The sequence below is a fragment of the Lycorma delicatula genome, chromosome 2 (assembly GCF_047948215.1).
Source record: "Lycorma delicatula isolate Av1 chromosome 2, ASM4794821v1, whole genome shotgun sequence".
Taxonomy (NCBI): domain Eukaryota; kingdom Metazoa; phylum Arthropoda; class Insecta; order Hemiptera; family Fulgoridae; genus Lycorma; species Lycorma delicatula.
Window position 1 is genome coordinate 5,194,486 of NC_134456.1, and position 17,938 is coordinate 5,212,423.

A 17,938-nucleotide genomic window follows, 5' to 3' on the forward strand; every position below is an offset into this window, starting at 1 on the left:
CTTGTTGATATCCTCATACAAATTTTTCCATGCAGTGTTTTTTTAATATCCATGACTTCTGCTACAGTTTTCTCAAACAATCTTGCTAATTTTTTTTTTATGTTTCACTGAATTTTTTGTATCACTCAAACACACTTGCACAAAACACGCAGACTTCTCCATAAGCTCTTAAGCATTTGAAACATTCTGTTGATGTGCTGTTCAGTTTTATTAAAAAATTTCAAATTATCAAGTTGCTCAACTTATAGCTCAACTTATAAATTTAGCATTATTCTGGCACACAACTGCACTGTATGTTACCCAGTCGAGTGAATGACAAGATTAATGTTTGCCATGGAGATTCAGACATGTCCATGATCTTTGCCAAAGAGCTCACAATTAAGTTGTCGTTACTTTCTCTTAATAGTTAGAAACACAGTTTTGTTATTTAACAGACATACCATTGTTTATCTATACTAAAATATAAAATGCTGAAAAATAAAAGTTCTCCAAAGAGATTAAAAGATCTATCTATTGTAAAGTACTTTCCAAACAACATTTAACATTGATATCTACACGCCATTATTAAATAAAGAGATGTGGTCACCTATATTTTTCACTTAAAATTGTCAGGATTGTCTATTCATCGTAATGATTCGGTTAAATTTTAGCCCTTTACAGTCCTTTAAAAATGTTTAGGTAAAGATCATCACTTTTAGTAATATTGTTGAATGCAACAAATTTACATAGGTCTTTAATGTCAGAAACTAAACGTGATGTTGAACAATACAGTTGAAATTATAAATAATTTTTTAATCTGAAGTCGGTAATATTAATAAAAATATGTATTGTGAAAGTCAAACATTTGGTATCATTTGAGTTAATGGCATGTATGTAAATAACTTTGATAAAGCTTATCAAATTGAAGTCGCTTGCATGTTTTTCATTTTGTTATTGGTTTTTGATTTACATGACTTAGATATAATATTTTTGTTATTTTGTTACTAATACAGATCTTGATGCTGATGTAAATGATAAAGGAAACAATAAATTAACAGAAATTGAATCAAATGAAAATGTTACTCCTCAACGTACAGTGCCTAAACGAAAAGCAAAAGAGAATTTTTTGACAAAGACAAAAGGATTTAGTGATGGGGTTGATGATGATGAAGATAGTGACAATGATGATGAAGATGAAGATGAAGATTTTGAACCTGATTGGACACCTGCGGTAATTTGATATTTATTACATAGCATGTCTTTTACGTTAACTTTTTCATTTAACTGTTACTATATTTTCATTATGTGCAGACGCACAACTAAATTAACTTCAGCGAATGATAAATCTTGTTCTTCAGTAGTGAAGATATTTCTATTATGGTTAGTCTAAAAATAAGTTATCTTTACTACTACAAATAAAAACCTTTGTATTTATGAAATATTGATAACACTTAATGGTGTGAATCTCAAAGTAGCATTTTGGAATTCAAAATTAATTCTGTAGCATTTTTAATTTAAAAATTAACAATTTTTCAAAGAAACGGCAGCAGAAAAACATAACTTAATATTTATTTTGGTTTGTTTTAACATTTTCTAATTATGAGAGTTATTTATTAAATTGTATGGATTAGGCACCAGATTAACTTTCATATATTCAGTTCAGAAATCCATGTTTTTGAAATAGGATGAAACACCCTAACTTTGATGTACATTCGATCATAAGGCACAGATTATGAAAAAAAATAAGATCAAACCCACCTTTAATTTCACAATTTATATTGAAAGTGAATATCCTTATTACCTGTATCCAAGTTACATGATATTTGCAACCACTTTCTAATGTTCCATTAATAAATGCCTGAAATCTCACTTTGTGTTAGTTTTCAGTTTGTCATGCATATAAAGATTATTCTAAAAAGCTGTACTTCAAATAACCAAGGAAAAAATTTTGTTGTGTAAGATCTGGGAATATTAGTGGCCATTACTCTTTAGATCAAATGAAAATTTAACAGTGACAGTAGGCTTCATCCAACCATTTAACAGTGACAGTAGGCTTCATCCAACCAACATTGTTGTTTGTTATCCTTTAACAGTTCAATAAAATGGACTAGTTCTTGATAAACTTCACGATATACATTTTTTTAAATTTATACTGCATCGGGAAATTGTTCACAAAACATGTCTTCATGTCCTGTTTGTTCCAATAAAAATAAATATTTTTTTTTAGAATTATGTTATTGTTCACTCTTTGAGATTCCTGACTCTAGACAAGACTAGGTAGGAAAAAAAATTAGGTATAAATTATGATATTTACAATTAATTAAAAAAAGAAGTTTTTGTTTATCTGCAGGTCTTCTTTCTATTTAAAAGAATTCATTAAAAAAATCACTTTAAATAGATCTGGTTTTTTCTAAAAGAAAATATATTAACTTTGCTTTTATTCTTCCATTTACACTTTTTTTGTTGTTGTTTAACTGATCCTTTTGCACTTTAAAAAGTATGTAACATGCACTTATAAAAAATAAACATTTTTAAGATATTTATAATTTATAGCCCACTGGACTGTTCTACTGGTTATCTTGTCACAAATCAATTGTTTAACAGTTGATTTTCAAAGTCTAAGGTTTTGAGGTCCAAATCTTAGTAAAAGTTAGTTGCTTCTATACAAATTTAAATACTACAGCATTGATAACAATGTTCTTTGGTAGTTGGTCTTAGAGTTCAAATGTTTCATGGTTGGTTGGTCTGAGTCTGTAAAAGACTACACCTCATTTACATGTTATACATATCCACATCTCATTGGACCATGGGGCTTATTATTCACTAGTTGAGGAGATTGCACATTAGAAAATAAAAATAAAAATATTTATAAAGGATAATTTACCCCATCATTGTGGATTTGTAAATCAGTTTCGAGAAGTCCTGTTAACTGGTATTATTGCCAAGCTGTTGTTGTACTTGATGGGTACATAAAGTACAACCACAGCTTGGCCTATGTAAGGCCTTACATAGCAGCTAGGGTGTCATTAATTTTCTTTATGAATATCAAGTTGTAATTTTATGAACTTGCTTACATAATGGCTGGGGCATAATTCAGTGACTTTACACAATGGTTATACGTTATCTCCAACTACCTGAACAAAGTCTTAGGAAACTGGGGACTATTAAAAAATATAAATATAAAATTATTGTTTTTGAAATTAATATTGCATCATATAAATAGGAGAAGGGGAAAAATAATATTACTAAACTTTAAAAAATTCCCTTTTTGTATGTTGAATCCTGAAAGTGGACCAATATAAAGTATCATAATAATATTGGTAATAGTAAAATATATAATTTAATTCTTATCAATGATTCAGAAACCTGGCGTATAGAATCTTATGACTGATGCCTTTGGTAAATGACCCAACTGTGGATATAAAAGTAAAAATATTTGTTAATAATATTTTTATTTAAGTAAAACAGATTTCCTTTTCATACTACAAAATTTGAAAAGGGTTAAAACAGAACATTTTGAAAAATGTCAAAGATAAAATTTATCTAGAAAATTCTAAAAACAATAAAATTTGAATTTGTAGAAATCAGTTGAGTATTTATTGAGATATTTGGATTTGAAAAAATAAATCAAATTTTAATTGTAATTAATTATGATTAAAAATAAAGGTATAAAATCATATATAGAAACATTGTATGGATGGAAGATAGTGATGAATCATAAGCTCTTTATTTCTTTCTTTAGTATAAAAAAAAAATGGAAAACACTCCAAAAACAATGACAAAATTACTAATTTGACTACACACTGGGCAAGTTTTCTCTTTCTTATAAGGAAGAGCAAACTTGAATTATGTATTGTAAGTATTTAAAAATTTTAACAGAAACAAACTAATTATTTCACTTATTTTTGCTGTAAAAAAATAACATTAACCTTTATACTTTTTGACTGCGGGTTACAATATTATTGAAATAAAATAATTTATAAATAAATTTTTATCAAATAATAAACAGGGAAGACTAGCCAAAATAATAAAAAGAGTTGCTAACACCATTTTTCTATTCATCTGCTTATGCATGCACATCACATAAATGATCATTTATGAAAAGTGTGATCATTGCTGTATATTTAGCTAGTTTTTTTGCTGTTTTTACTTCATCATTGAAATAAACATAATCTGTCAAAGTAAACATACTTCTGTCAATAAGCAATTAAAACCAGTGACACTAATGTAAATTTGTTTCACAGTCTGTTTCTCTTACAGTTCACGGGATTGAAAGATCAGTGTTCAATAACACTGATGCAGTAAGCATACAAATTCAATTTTTTTCTAACCATGAAATCATTGAGTTTTTCTTTGAGGAAGCGCTTATAAAAGATTTTCTAGTTAAAGAGTTTTTCATGATCTGAAAAAATTCCATGATTTGGTCTAACTATTTTGCTTTTATACACTTCCAATTTTACAAAATTTGTATATCAAATGTGTATTCTACATGTACGGAAAACTGCAGTTTGGATAAATTTTGAGCCTGAAACTCAGGTTTCACATGTTTTAAGAAAATTATATATATAGTGTTCAATAAACACATACTCATTCTTGGCAAACATGTTGATTGACCATAAAGAAATGTTTACTGAAATGACAACAGTACATGACAAGATTTTCAACTGCCGAATTCAGCTAACCTTAAGTACACTATTTATATATCCTTATTCTAAGGGCCTTACTTTTTCTGAAACCTGTTACCTTTGCCTACTTATTTTTATTTTTTATATTGTTAAAGATTTTGACATACCAGTACTATATGTACAGATGCCTTGCATTATTATAGAATACTATTGTGTAATATTATAATCAAATTTCATTTATTTAATTAAAACTGAGTTGACTTGAATTATAATTAATTCATTTATTTAAAACTTAAACATGACAGTTTGTGTATGTATGCATCTTTTTTTTTTGTAGTAGATGAACAACTTAAAACTGAACCGAGGCTGTTTGAACTGTAATTAATTGTTATCTTTAATGCTCCCTTACTAGTGCCACTATTGATTGTGTATGTTTTTACTTTCATCTATTGTTGTCATTTGTAAATTGTATATGCTTCAGTGCAGTATAATTTCGTTCTTTGCATTTTTTTAATGCCTTGATCAAAAAAAGGGTTACTATAGAAAGAGCTTCTTAATCCTTTCAAGAAACATGTTAATAATTCACTGAAAAAATTCTTAATGGCATTCTCCCAGCAAAGAGTAGCATACACGATTCAGTTAAAAATGTCATACATCAGGATCGGTTTTTCACAAAATGAAATAGATGACCATTTACGTCATAGCTGATATTCAAAGAAGAATTTTTGCCAGTCCTTAAAATCTGTATACTAGTTATCATAAAAAAGCAGTGTAAAGTATACATCTTCATATAAGATTCTTGTTAATATACATTTTAAACCTTATGTAATAATTACAATAACTTAAAAGAGAACTGACAAACCAAAACATCTTAATCGATTGGCTTCTCAAAAACAGTGTTGATGGTTAGATAAACTCTGTGCCGTGTTTCATGTCAGATGAGACACGGATAGTTGATTGTTGATTTATCTGGACTTGTTAATTCATATAACACCAGGAATAAGATGAGTGAAAATCCTTAGATATTTGAACAGCCACTTCTCGATGAGAAAATCAGTGTATGGTGTATTGTTTCTGGTAGTCATACAGCAGGCCAATATTTTTTGACTGAGCTGTCAGTAGACAGCTCAGAAACGTACCTTACAATTTGAATTCTACGCTGTGTTAACAGATCCTGAACTGAAAAAATGTACAGCTTCTTACAGCAACTTGTCGCATATAAAATGATTCTGTAGCACACATTCATGCAGCTTATATAAAAAAAATAACTGGCAGAAGAGGCTGCTACACAAGAGAGTAGCAGCCCAGCCCTCTTGTGTTTCCCAGATTTGTCTATTTGTCACTTTTTTCCTTGGGACTATTTAAAGGATAGAGGTGATGAATTGAATCCCCGTACTGTCAGTGAACTGAAGGTGAACAGTAAGTAAGAAATTGATAGCACTGATCATGTTTTGCAACAGGTAACTCTAATGATCACTCAAGCACAAGTGCATCACCGAGCAGGGTGCTTACTTCAAACATCTTTTGTAAAAATATGGTAAATATTTAAACTTTTGGTAATATATATATATACAGAATTTAATTTAATAAACATTTTCATTTCATTCATAAAATGTTTCATCATAACTGTGTTTAGTCTGTAGCGATTTAATTGTAAGTTTCTTACTATGCACATGCACGTCATAGCTTGATATTCATTATTATTCTTCAGATATTTATTTTCATTGTTAATCTTTCATTACATTTATCTTATGTGATAATGTCTATATTATATTTTAGGATGATGATGACGATGGTCAATATGGTAGAGCTAAAAGAAAAAGAGGGAGCCGTCCTCTGTTAAGAAGTTCCTATAATACTAGAAGATCAACAGATAGTGGTAGTAGAAGAAGTAAGAGAAGGAAAAGTGAAAATGTTGATACCAGTACAAGAAACAGTTCCAGTAGACATATTAAATCTGGTAAGCTATTAATTACTTTATTCTTACAGACAGAATTTCCATAATCTCTGTTCGACAGCATTTATTAATAAAGCAAAAGAGAAAGTATTTATTTGGAAAGTCGGTTCAACATTTTAAACTTTATATATAAAACTTGTAAAAGAAATAAAATTTTAATTTTTATCAAAAAGAATTTATTTATTCTTCTTTATTGATATTCCCTCCTTCAAAGTGGTCTCCTCAGAGATGTGATGTACATATGCCATCCTTTCTTCTAATCCTCAAAACCTTAATATGAAGAAAGTTTTTGATATTGTCATAGGTTTACTTAGTGATTTTTTTTTTCCTTATTTCATCTGTCATCGCAAATTATTCTAAATGTTTTCTTAATTGGAACAAGAAACAATCTCAGGGATCTTTTCAGCCAAGTCTAGAGAATACAGAGGCTGCAGCATGAGTATGACATTGTTTTTAGCTAAATAATTAATAGTGAAATGTGAGCTGGAACTTATCATGGTGCAAAATCCAATAATAGTTTGCCTACAAACATGTGGTTTTTTCAGATTGCTTCATGTAAAGTGTTATTAACTGTTCGTAGATAGTAAGTATCAAAACTGTTTGTAGATGTACAACCTAGTGGTAAAAATTCATTATAGATGCCATCATAATCAAAAAAAAGGATAATAAGTAGAAACTTAAAATTTGAATGAACTTTGCGTGCTTTTATGGTCATGGTTTTTTAGGAAGCTTCCATTGGGATGGCTGCACTTTCATTTTAATACCATAATCATTCATACACATTTTGTCACATGTTATGGCGCTTGTTTGAGCAACTCTGAATCATCAGTGATATTAGCTAACAATGCTTTGCAATGTTGCTTTTGTTGAAATTCAACAGTTTTTGAACAGATTTTTCTCATTTCATGCCTAAAATTATTTCACTCTAGGCATAAGAGATTTCCACTTTAGCTACTTAGCTATAAAAATAGCTAAATAGTGATTCAACAGTTACTGAATATCTCCTTTATTTGGTTAATATTTTCACCCGTTGTTGAGTTTGGATGTAGATACAACCTTGGTGTTGACATAACATCTTTATCAAATGACTTCCTTAACATCTTCACCATTTCACTGCACTTAATTCCATTTTTAATACAAATCCTTTGTTCTGATATTTTCAAACAAAATAAGCTTTCAATCATAATAAATTTTATCTAAATTAGTAACACATCTAATTTGGCTGTAAGTATTAATGAACATTTAGATAGTGGTGCTATTGCATGGGAAACACATGAACTCAATTGAAAGGGATTACATGCAGAATTAAAAAGTTCTCTATATGTTTTTATCACACCTCATATATTAACAATAGTAATTGATCTGCTATTGAATTTCCTAAATAGTATACAGTCTGGTAGGAAGTGTTAAAAAAGATTTATATATGATATCATAACATATTCCACTGATGAACTGCTGTGAGATGTTAAATGTTTCTCAAGAATACTGGTTGTTGTTATTCATAATCATCAGAAACTTGATAACATTCTTTAGAACAGCCCCAAAGTGTTTTTTTTTCATCTGTTGTTCAGCTTGGGAGATCCATTCCCTAGACAGAATTTTCAAATAAGTTGATATCACTCTTCTACTACATTTCCTGTATTTATTTGGTTTATAAAATTGGGCTTTGTCATGGAGAAAATAGATCTATTCCAGACTGATGTTTTATTATCAATATCATGTAAGAATGTAATTAAAGTTTTTTGCTGAATGATGTTCCTTAATATTTTACCATTCCATAACTCTTCTTTCTCTTTAATGACTAGTGTCAAAAAGGAAGGTGAGATCATCACTTCCACATGAAGTGTATCTTACATAAGATCTATACTGTGAGTAGATGTCCTCTGGGTTTTAGAAAATTTCTAGCTATGTTCTTAATGTGAAATCTCATTCAAAAGAGTACAGATTGTTATCACTTTAAATAGTTGTAGATTGGCCGTAGAAAGAATTTTATTCTTAGCACAAGATGCATTAACAGTCCTCTTTGTTCCAGTTATGGTTGTAATCACAATACCATACCTATTCTTCAATGTCTTAATGTTTGATTTAATAATTTTAGAGGTAACATGCTACTTTTTAGCTTACTTAATATTAGAATATGCCAAAAATGTACTTAATCTCTATAATTTTTATGAAAAATTCTTATTAAAAATTGTTATTTTTAATGATTGTGTTCTGCTATCCTATCAGAGTTTTTCTGGTCATCTTTTATAGAATTTATTCTTTCAGTTTTCATTACCTTATCCTAATTTCTGGTTACTCACCACCCACTTTGCTGGAGCCTTTCAGCAATCTACTTGTGATTATTACTTAGTTTTATTGTTTAATGTAAGGTACTAACTCATGTTATCTTGGTAACTAATCTGTTGTAGTGCTGTATAAAAAAAATAATAAATGGATTATATTATTTTAGAATGCTTCAGATGTTTTACTCATCTAACTTAATTTTCTCCGGATTCCAATAGAAGATTGATCTTATAATCATAGTCATATTTAAATAGTTTTATTAAAATAAAAAACAGATCTCTTGATTGAGTTTCAGATATTTAAACAGAAATGATTTTTCTGTACCTTACATCAACTGGTTAATGTTGAAATATAAAAATAGTATCTTATGTTGTAGTAATAGTATCTTATTGTTCATTGTTATTTACTATTAATATTTGTTGATCTATAATCTTATTTTTAGAAAAACAAAATACTGCTAAAAGAAAAGAAGAGAAGAATGAAACAAATAATTCTTCACGTGCTGAAGCCAATGGTAATACTGGAAATGCCAAGGAATATTTCAGATACTCGTGTGCAGTAAGTAAAAAAAAAGAAAATGAAGTGAAATATTTGACTGTTATTTACCCAAAAATATTTGAGATGTAATACTAGCAAAATATATCATCTATATATTTTATTTCATCTAAATATATGAATGGTAGTTGAATTACCTGGTGGTGACTTTAGGCATGTCGCTTCTTATTTATTATGTAGCTGTTAACCTCTTCCAAAATTCAAAATATTTTTTATGCAAAAATCATTTAACCTTTCCCCTGAAATGTTCTTTTTTTTAATGTATCCTCAACAATTTAGTAAAAAAAATTATTCTCTTGTGAGAATGTTGGAAAATTTGGGAAGGGTTCATCTAAAACTGAAAAAATTCCTTATGAAGAAATTTGTTAAAATTCTGTTTGCCTTAACTTTTATATCTTTGTATTTATATGAAAAATACATCCTCAGCAAATAGTTGCTGAAAAAAATCATTCAAAATGACTAGTTGTTGAATTATAAGGAAGAAAATATATAAATCCTTGGCAAGGTGTTATAATTTTCTTTTCTTTTGATATAGTTTGCTTTAGTGTATATCCTAAGATTATAAATTATGAGAAAAAGAATCACAATCACCAAGATAATGTGAAAACCTTAGATAAAGGGAAAGCTAACCCTTTGATAAAGAGAGGGTGAAGAGAGGTCAATAAATGCAAAGCATTTATTTAAGAAAAAAACTGTCAGTAGTTTAAAATCTACTTCATTTTTTATTTTTAAAATTCCCTTGACATTTTTTCTAGATGGTTCTCTTCATTAAAATTTTTAAAAAAATGCATCCTTTTTTTAATACAAGGATCATTTGGAAAGTTTTGGGATAGACAAAGAAAACAAGATTTTTCAGAATTTTTTTCAATCAATTCAGTACATTAAGACAAACATTTAGTATAATGAGATTTTGTCGAACTCTGCAAAATTGTTATCTCAACTTTAACCTCATCCCTTTGAAGTGAATCTATGACCATTGAGCCGTTTCTTCAATTTAAGAAAATAAAATCGCTGGGAGCTAAATACGGTGCATATGGAAGCTTTTCAAATCTTAGGCCAAGGAATTTTGTAGCAACAGCCTGAAATTTATGTGCAGATGCATTATCATGATGAAAGAGCATTTTCTTTCTGTCCAGATTTGGATTTTAGCCTGAATAGCACTTGAATCAGTCCCGTAGTGAAATATAATACTCCCGGGTGATACTCCTGCATTTTTCCAGGTAGTCTGTGAGCAGTACATCATGAAAATCCCAAAACACCATAGCCATGACTTTTCCTAGAGATGGAACAGTTTTCGCTTTCTTTGGTAAATTTTGACCTGTTCACATCTACTTTTTGGACTCCTGTTTGGTTTCTGTTGTGCAATAGTGAATCTATATATCATTTACTGTTAGAAAACATCAAAGAATCTCAGCAGAATTTCATTTAAGTAAGCCTTGAGAAGTATTCAGTCAAATACATTTTTGGACGTGTTTGGAAAATTGTTAACTTATGCGGTACTCATCAAGCAGAAAGCTTTTTCATACCCAAAATATCATGTAAAATGTAATGGGAACAGGTTCTGGAGTATCAACGTGTTTACAATGTCAGCAAGCTGATGAGTCTTCAGTTTGTGTTGTTCAATACAACATTGTGAAATTTTATAACAATTTTGTTACTCATAGCAGTAGTGTTCTGAGAATTCATCCTCCTGAATGGATGTATGACCATGTTTAAATTCAGTAGCCCACTTTTTTACCATCAGAAACAAAGAAGAATACTTTAAAAATTAACTCTTTTTGTTCATCTGACAGAACATGCAAGGACATGTAAAACATACTTAGCTACATGCAAACAAAATTTTGATTTTATCAATACAAGAGGAATAGAAAATAAATTAAATGTGTGTGCAGTTTTGGTGACATTCTGGTGACCTCCCAGTAACGATTATAAATTCAGTTAGATCTTTTTATTTTAATATTAGCCTCATTTATGACTGTAAATACATTACTATCTTATCTGAACATTTAAAATGCTCAGATTTTAAAATTCCTTCCAATTGAAACTGCCTGAAAACATTTCACTTAGCAATAAATATCTCCTGGTTGAGTTTCTCAACTACTGTCTAAAAAAAAACAAAAAGAAGAAATACAACCGACCACCTTGACATTTCATAATTAATAAAAGATAGAAAGGCATAGATTTAGTAAACTATACTTTTATCAGTTATGAAATGTGTGTTTATCATGAAACATCTTGCTTTTATTTCATATATAATAAATACACCTTAATTTTTTTTAAAAACCCTTATATAAATTCCCAATAAAAGTAACTAGACAATGGTTAATGTCTTTGCATATAAAGTAATTCATTAAGTTTTCCATAAAATTTAAGTTTTCTTTCTAGTTTAAACAAAATCATTGATTAAATTTGTAATATAAGCAATAAACAAAGGATGCTCATCTTCCTCTTCCAAGTTGTCTTTATGGGAGCATATGCATTTGTTCTAGTGTTTCTTCCACCCTGCAAAAGCATTGGTAAATTTTCTTTCCTGGAGCCACCCAGTCCTTACTTGTGATATTTTTTTTTAATGTCTTCTACAGTGTCAAAGCGGCAGTTTTTCAGTTTCAATTTTAGTTTGGGTGAGTAAAGTCATAGGAGGACTAGATCCAGAAATCCAAAAGGTATGCGATGACTGGCATGTTTCTTATCAAGAACTTATGTTTTATGGAGGAGTATGTGCTAGTACATTGTCATGGTAGAACAGCTTGTTTTGTTTTATATGCAGTTCACTCCATACCCCTTCTCAAGCACCTAAAAACATCACGTTTAAGTCAGGATTCACCATCAGAATAAACACCAGTAGGAACAGACTCTGTAAACAATGCCTTTGATGAAGAACATTACAAGTGTGATTTGTTCCACTTCTTCGTTCTGAATGTGTGTGGGCTCTTCTGCTGCTATGACTATTGCTTTTGTCTCCAGATCATAGCTGTAAAACTAACTTTCATTCCAGTCTCATTACTGTAAATTCATATCATGAAGTTCATGATGCACATCAACACACCACTGCTTTTGATCAAGGGACAAATTTTGCATCAACTTGAAGTGTGGATTAAATTTTCAGTTAAAACTTCTCTTTTTTTCTTCAAATGACATTCCTGTCGGCCTTGAAATGAACATGCATTTAAAAGCCTCTTTAAATGCTTCAAAAGCATTCCTAAAGTCACAGTAGCAGATTACCAAGTTTCACACAAAATTTTATGGGAGCCCACTGCTCAGATTTATGGAATCATTGCAATGATATAATCACAAAATGCAGTGATTTGCAATGATATAAATACGCAAATATAAAGTTATACCTCTGTATTTCCATGCAATATGATGCCACTTGGCAACCTGATAGAGTAGGCTTGAGAGTAATTACCTCCAATGTCCCATGCAATGCACTCGTAAGGGACAAAATGTCACACAAATCGACAGTGCTGCTATCATGTAGTTTCATCCCTTACTACTAAATTCCAAAACTCATTAACCTATGTTCCCTTACTTTCTGTCTGTTACAGCAAGGATACTTGTCTCTATAAAAACTGTAACTGATCAGTATATCTAAAACAACATGCAGTGATTGAATTTTTAATAGCTGAAAAAAAATAAAACAACTATAGTCTAAAAGTTATAGTTGTCTAAAAGTTAAGGTGATGAAACTGTTTATAGAAGTCCTATGAGTAGATGGGCATTAAAAATTGTGTATCAGAAGCTGGTAAGTGAATATTGAAGATATTCACTTAACCTCATAGTGACTAACCGGTTTCTGTGACTGACATGAAGTGCCAAACGCAGGTGGATGAATCAATTCAGAATGACAGTCACATTATACAAAAATGCGTTCCCAACCAGATAACTGTATCAAGAGAACAAGTAGGATTCATTATTACACAACTAGGCTACTGTAAAAAATGTTCATGGTGGGTGCCACGCAAACTCACAGAAAAGAACAAACAATAACAAAAGGAATGTTGTGAACAGGTTCTGAAATGTTATTGTGGGAAATGAAACTTAGGTACATCATTATGACCCAGAAGAAAAGCTGTGCAACGCATGGAATACTGGTACTAAGGTTTTTCACAATCAAAAAAATTCAAAACAACCCTCTGCCAAAAAAAGGCATCTTGATAGTGTTCTGGAATTCCAAACATGTATATGTGCATGACTTATGTACCTGGAAATGGAATTGACTGTAAATTCTGTGCATTACGTAAGTGTCATTTTCAGCAATCCACAGAGCTGATAATTCTGCAACATGATAACACTTGCCCACACACATCATATGCAACCACCGAGGCTCTTGTGAAGTTGAATTTTGAACCTGTTCCACACCCTCCATATTCACAATTAGGGATATTAATGGTATTCATTTCAGTACTACTATCAGTTTATGAACTGAAGGACGCAATGAAGTCTTAGATCAATCGAAAGACTTCCAGCATTATTGACAGAATGAGAAACTGGTTTACCGTTGGAAGAAAAAGATTTTCCATTGTGTAGCTGTAAATGGTGTATGTGGAACATGTAAGTTCTTGTAGCAAAAGTTATGTTAAGTAAATGATAAAAAGTAAATAAAATGTACTTTTATGCCGTATTTGTTTTATTTGACTATCTCTTTTCATTTACAAGTTATGAGTGACTGCATTATATTTCAGCCTGTGTAATGACAAGTATTTCATAATATTTTTGTTTAAAATAGAAGAAATAAAGAGATTATGTTCAGTATTTAACATGCACTATTACATCTTAAGAGTAATAATAAAATAAAGTATACACTACACTACACATCACTACTCACTACATCTACTCTACACTACACTATCATGCACCTATAAAGTAATGCCCAGAAGTTTTCAAAATATTTATTAATAGATAACAAATTTTCACTGTCACTAATACTTAACATAAATAAACTATACGTACAGCAGTGTATGTACTGTGTAATGCATTAACAAACACTTATTAAGACTACAGTAGCAAAGGAGAAAAAATACAGGCATTAAAAAAAAAATTAATAAATTGTGGATTTTACTGTCAGTGGATTTTACTGTCAGATTTTTTTTTTTTTGTTAATAAAATGAGATTGATTGTTGTTTTAGTAACTGAAAACACTTTCTTTTAATTGAACTTCATAGTCTGTGTAGAGTAATAATATCACATAACGAACTATCGTCCTTTCATATATACAATGAACTATAGTTCATCATTATCATAGCCAAAACTACCACAGATTCAAGTAACAAATAAATGAAGGAATAAAACCTGTCACAGAACGATGAAAAAACTTGAAATTTTTAGTTTCTGCAAGTTTTTGACTGTACTGTAATTACAGTTAGTATTATTTTTTTCATTGCTTTTATTATTCAATCATGATATGAAATCCATTTTTACTCTCTTCTCATCCAAACACTTTTTGATATTAGTGTGTTAAAATTTAAAATTTAAAGTTTTTGTCCTAAAATAACGATATTATCTGGAAATAAATTTTTACATCTTTTAAAGTTTGTAAGTGTAAGTCTTTCATTTTATAAATATAGATGGTGAAGTAGATGATTGAAAATGTGAAAGTGTGTGATTCATTTCCCATTTGTAATGGATTGGCAGAGATTCTATGAACCTGGGTATTCATAGAAAATTTTTTTTATCAGCTTCACAATCCTTAGATGTGATTGGAGTTTTTTATGTTACATAACTTACTGACATACCAAAACCCACTTAACATCCTTTATCTCTTAATATAATGTCTTATACTTTTTTTTTTTTTTTAAATTATAGGTTAATGAATTTGTTGCATTGAAACAAGATTTAGTAGAAGAGTGGCCAACAATATGGAGAGTTGATGGTAAATCTCTTCTGCAAAAATTTGAGCCATTTGAACAGAATGGAGAAACTTTATATAAGAATATTCCAACGGTATGTTGTAATTTTCATGTGTTTTATTCTAATTTATGTTTCAGTGTAATTAGATAAGAATAATTTTAGAAATTCTATAAAATTATATTAACCCATAAAGCAGTAACTACAATTTTCCAGACTGGAAGGTGTTTTTCAGCAGCTTCACCACTTGTTAACAGTAAAATTCATTGAAAACATTGTTTTATTTTTAAGTCTGTTGTATGATATATAAAAATAGCAAATAAAAATTAGGAAGAAATGGTAATTACAATTAATGTAATAATTGTTTTTGAAATCACAACCATTTTAATACAATTATTAAGGATTTTTAAAAATATTGTTTAAGTAAACATAAATATTGTTGTTTTTTTTAACAAAAATGCTCAAAACAAGTATAAATAAACATTTATATGACTTAGATTATGAATTTTAAAATGGATTATTTATTTTTTATTACAGTATTCTGGGTTCAGTCAAGATCATGTGTATAAAAGCGTGCCTACAAGGATTAGATCTCAAAACAGGGGTGAAATTATTATTGAATTATTGCGTAGTGAAATCGATCTTACACCTGTAGAGCAGTAAGTTTCTTTTGAATTGCTGAACATATATTTAATTATTTATTGCCTGGTTATTTGAAATACCAGAAAATTCAATTATATAAAATATTAATTTGTTATTAATATGCAGTGTATATATAGGTTTGTGTAAATTATCAAATTGTCATCAAATAGTCCTATATAGACCTGTTTGATACTCAAGCATTTTAACATAAAAAGCCCTCAATTTTATTTTAATACCATATTAATATCCATCCTAATATCCTGCTCCAATTAATGATTTCTGTAATAGATTTGAAATCATCTTGTGGGTGAAGGATAGACTTCCTCATCTTGTCCCCCAACCAGTCATATTCTGCAGCAGTGAGAAGCGCTTAGGCCAGTACATCACCACATCCATAACTACATATCAGAAATCTAATAAGCCCATCATAAATATAGTATTTTCAGTAAATAACTAAATCACAAATGTTGAAATCAAATTTTTCGATAACGCCACTTTAGGTATTTTACATACACAATAAGATTATCTCATTCTAAAAAAATTGTGTTTTCCTGTATATTTTGTGATTGAACTACTTCATTCCTTTTTGTATTGTTATTTAGTAACTGTCACATATAAAAGCCAAATCTTTTGTTAAATAAAAAACTGGCATAATTATGATTTATATTATTCAGTTTAATTGTTATTTTAAATGTTTATTTTGCATCATGTTTGTCACTGCATACACAACTTTTGTTTTGTAATGCAATTTTTACCAGTTCAGGTTTTGTATCAGTTCATCAGTCATGATTGACCGCAACCATGACTGTATCAGTGCATGCTATACAAAATGTTTGTCATGAATGTAATGAAAATGCTTCAGCCTAAAGCGAATTATGTAAACATTTTTTTGAATTGCCTCTGATAAAAATTCTTCATACAAACTTGATAACCAATAAAGATGTAGTTCATCATTTCATTCAAGAATTTTATGATTGATTTTTCTTGCTTAGATAACATTTTTAAGGAAACTGCACGAAATTAGACAAAATAATTCTCAACCAATAATTTACCTAATTGAAACTTTCGGAGCCAGAACCATTCCAGGAAATGCATCCGATAGAATTCAACAAGTAGTGGTGGCCTTAAGATTCCGGTTGGAAAAGGATCCTGTTTAATTATATGCCATTTTGGTTGCAGTGAACTTTGTTTAATAAAAGACTGTGCTCTTGTTTCAGTCAAAGTATACAGAGGATTGGGGTAATCTTAGGCATTGGAAGGGAAAAAAAGCATGTAAATTTCACCTGCAAGATGATTTCAAATCTATAATAATCGAATTAAGGTTAATTCAAATGCAAAGTTCATTTTTTTGTAGCTAAGTTGTATTGAGTAAATGCATTGTTAAACTCTTCCTAGCATCTTGATTCATTTGCTAAAAACTAGTTAAAAGTAGGTTTAGTGTCATTAAATTACATGCTTTTAACATTCAACATTATGTTGAATGTTAAACAACATTCAACATTCAAGATTATGTATGTGTTGGTTATTGCTCACCTGTTATGACATGTAAGTCAGCCTTGGTTCAAGATGATAAGATCCTGTACCAGACTAACAAAAAAGTCCAGCTGTCATCTGCATGTTGCCAAATGCAGTTGCACAATGGTCAAGCCGAGTTCACTGAAATATTGATATTCAGCGCTGCAAGTGATACGTTCAACTCTGTTCTTTTGCTTTTTGGTATTCCTATATAGTGATTATCATTTTTGTCTGTAAAAATGAATGTACCCATTTTTACAGAGAAAAATGCATATTATTTATACTCATTTTCCTTTCAGTCAGCAAAGAATTAAGTTATACAAAATACAGTTTTATAAAAAAATTGATATGATAGTCATATTTACTGCTGGCATTCAAATTATCACTTTCTTTTGAACTATAGTTAAACCTAAACATTTCTGAGCAAATAAGCTCATAGGACTGTTCTAAAGTTTAATGTATTTTGTGTTGATGTAAGACAGAACAAAATGGATGCATCAGGATATGATGAATTAATATCAACATTAAAAAAGTT

At 29.6% G+C, this 17,938-nt stretch overlaps 1 protein-coding gene across 3 annotated transcripts in view; it reads left to right on the top strand.

Annotated features, from left to right (window-relative positions):
- The window catches only part of LOC142320438 (uncharacterized), an 81,775-nt gene that overhangs the window by 44,907 nt on the left and 18,930 nt on the right, over positions 1-17,938 (top strand). For all 3 annotated transcript variants that reach the window (XM_075358207.1, XM_075358208.1, XM_075358209.1), the window contains 5 exons: positions 993-1,210; positions 6,384-6,564; positions 9,290-9,405; positions 15,205-15,342; positions 15,784-15,905. In XM_075358207.1, coding sequence (XP_075214322.1) covers positions 993-1,210; positions 6,384-6,564; positions 9,290-9,405; positions 15,205-15,342; positions 15,784-15,905 — 775 coding nt within the window. The remainder of the gene's footprint in view (positions 1-992; positions 1,211-6,383; positions 6,565-9,289; positions 9,406-15,204; positions 15,343-15,783; positions 15,906-17,938) is intronic.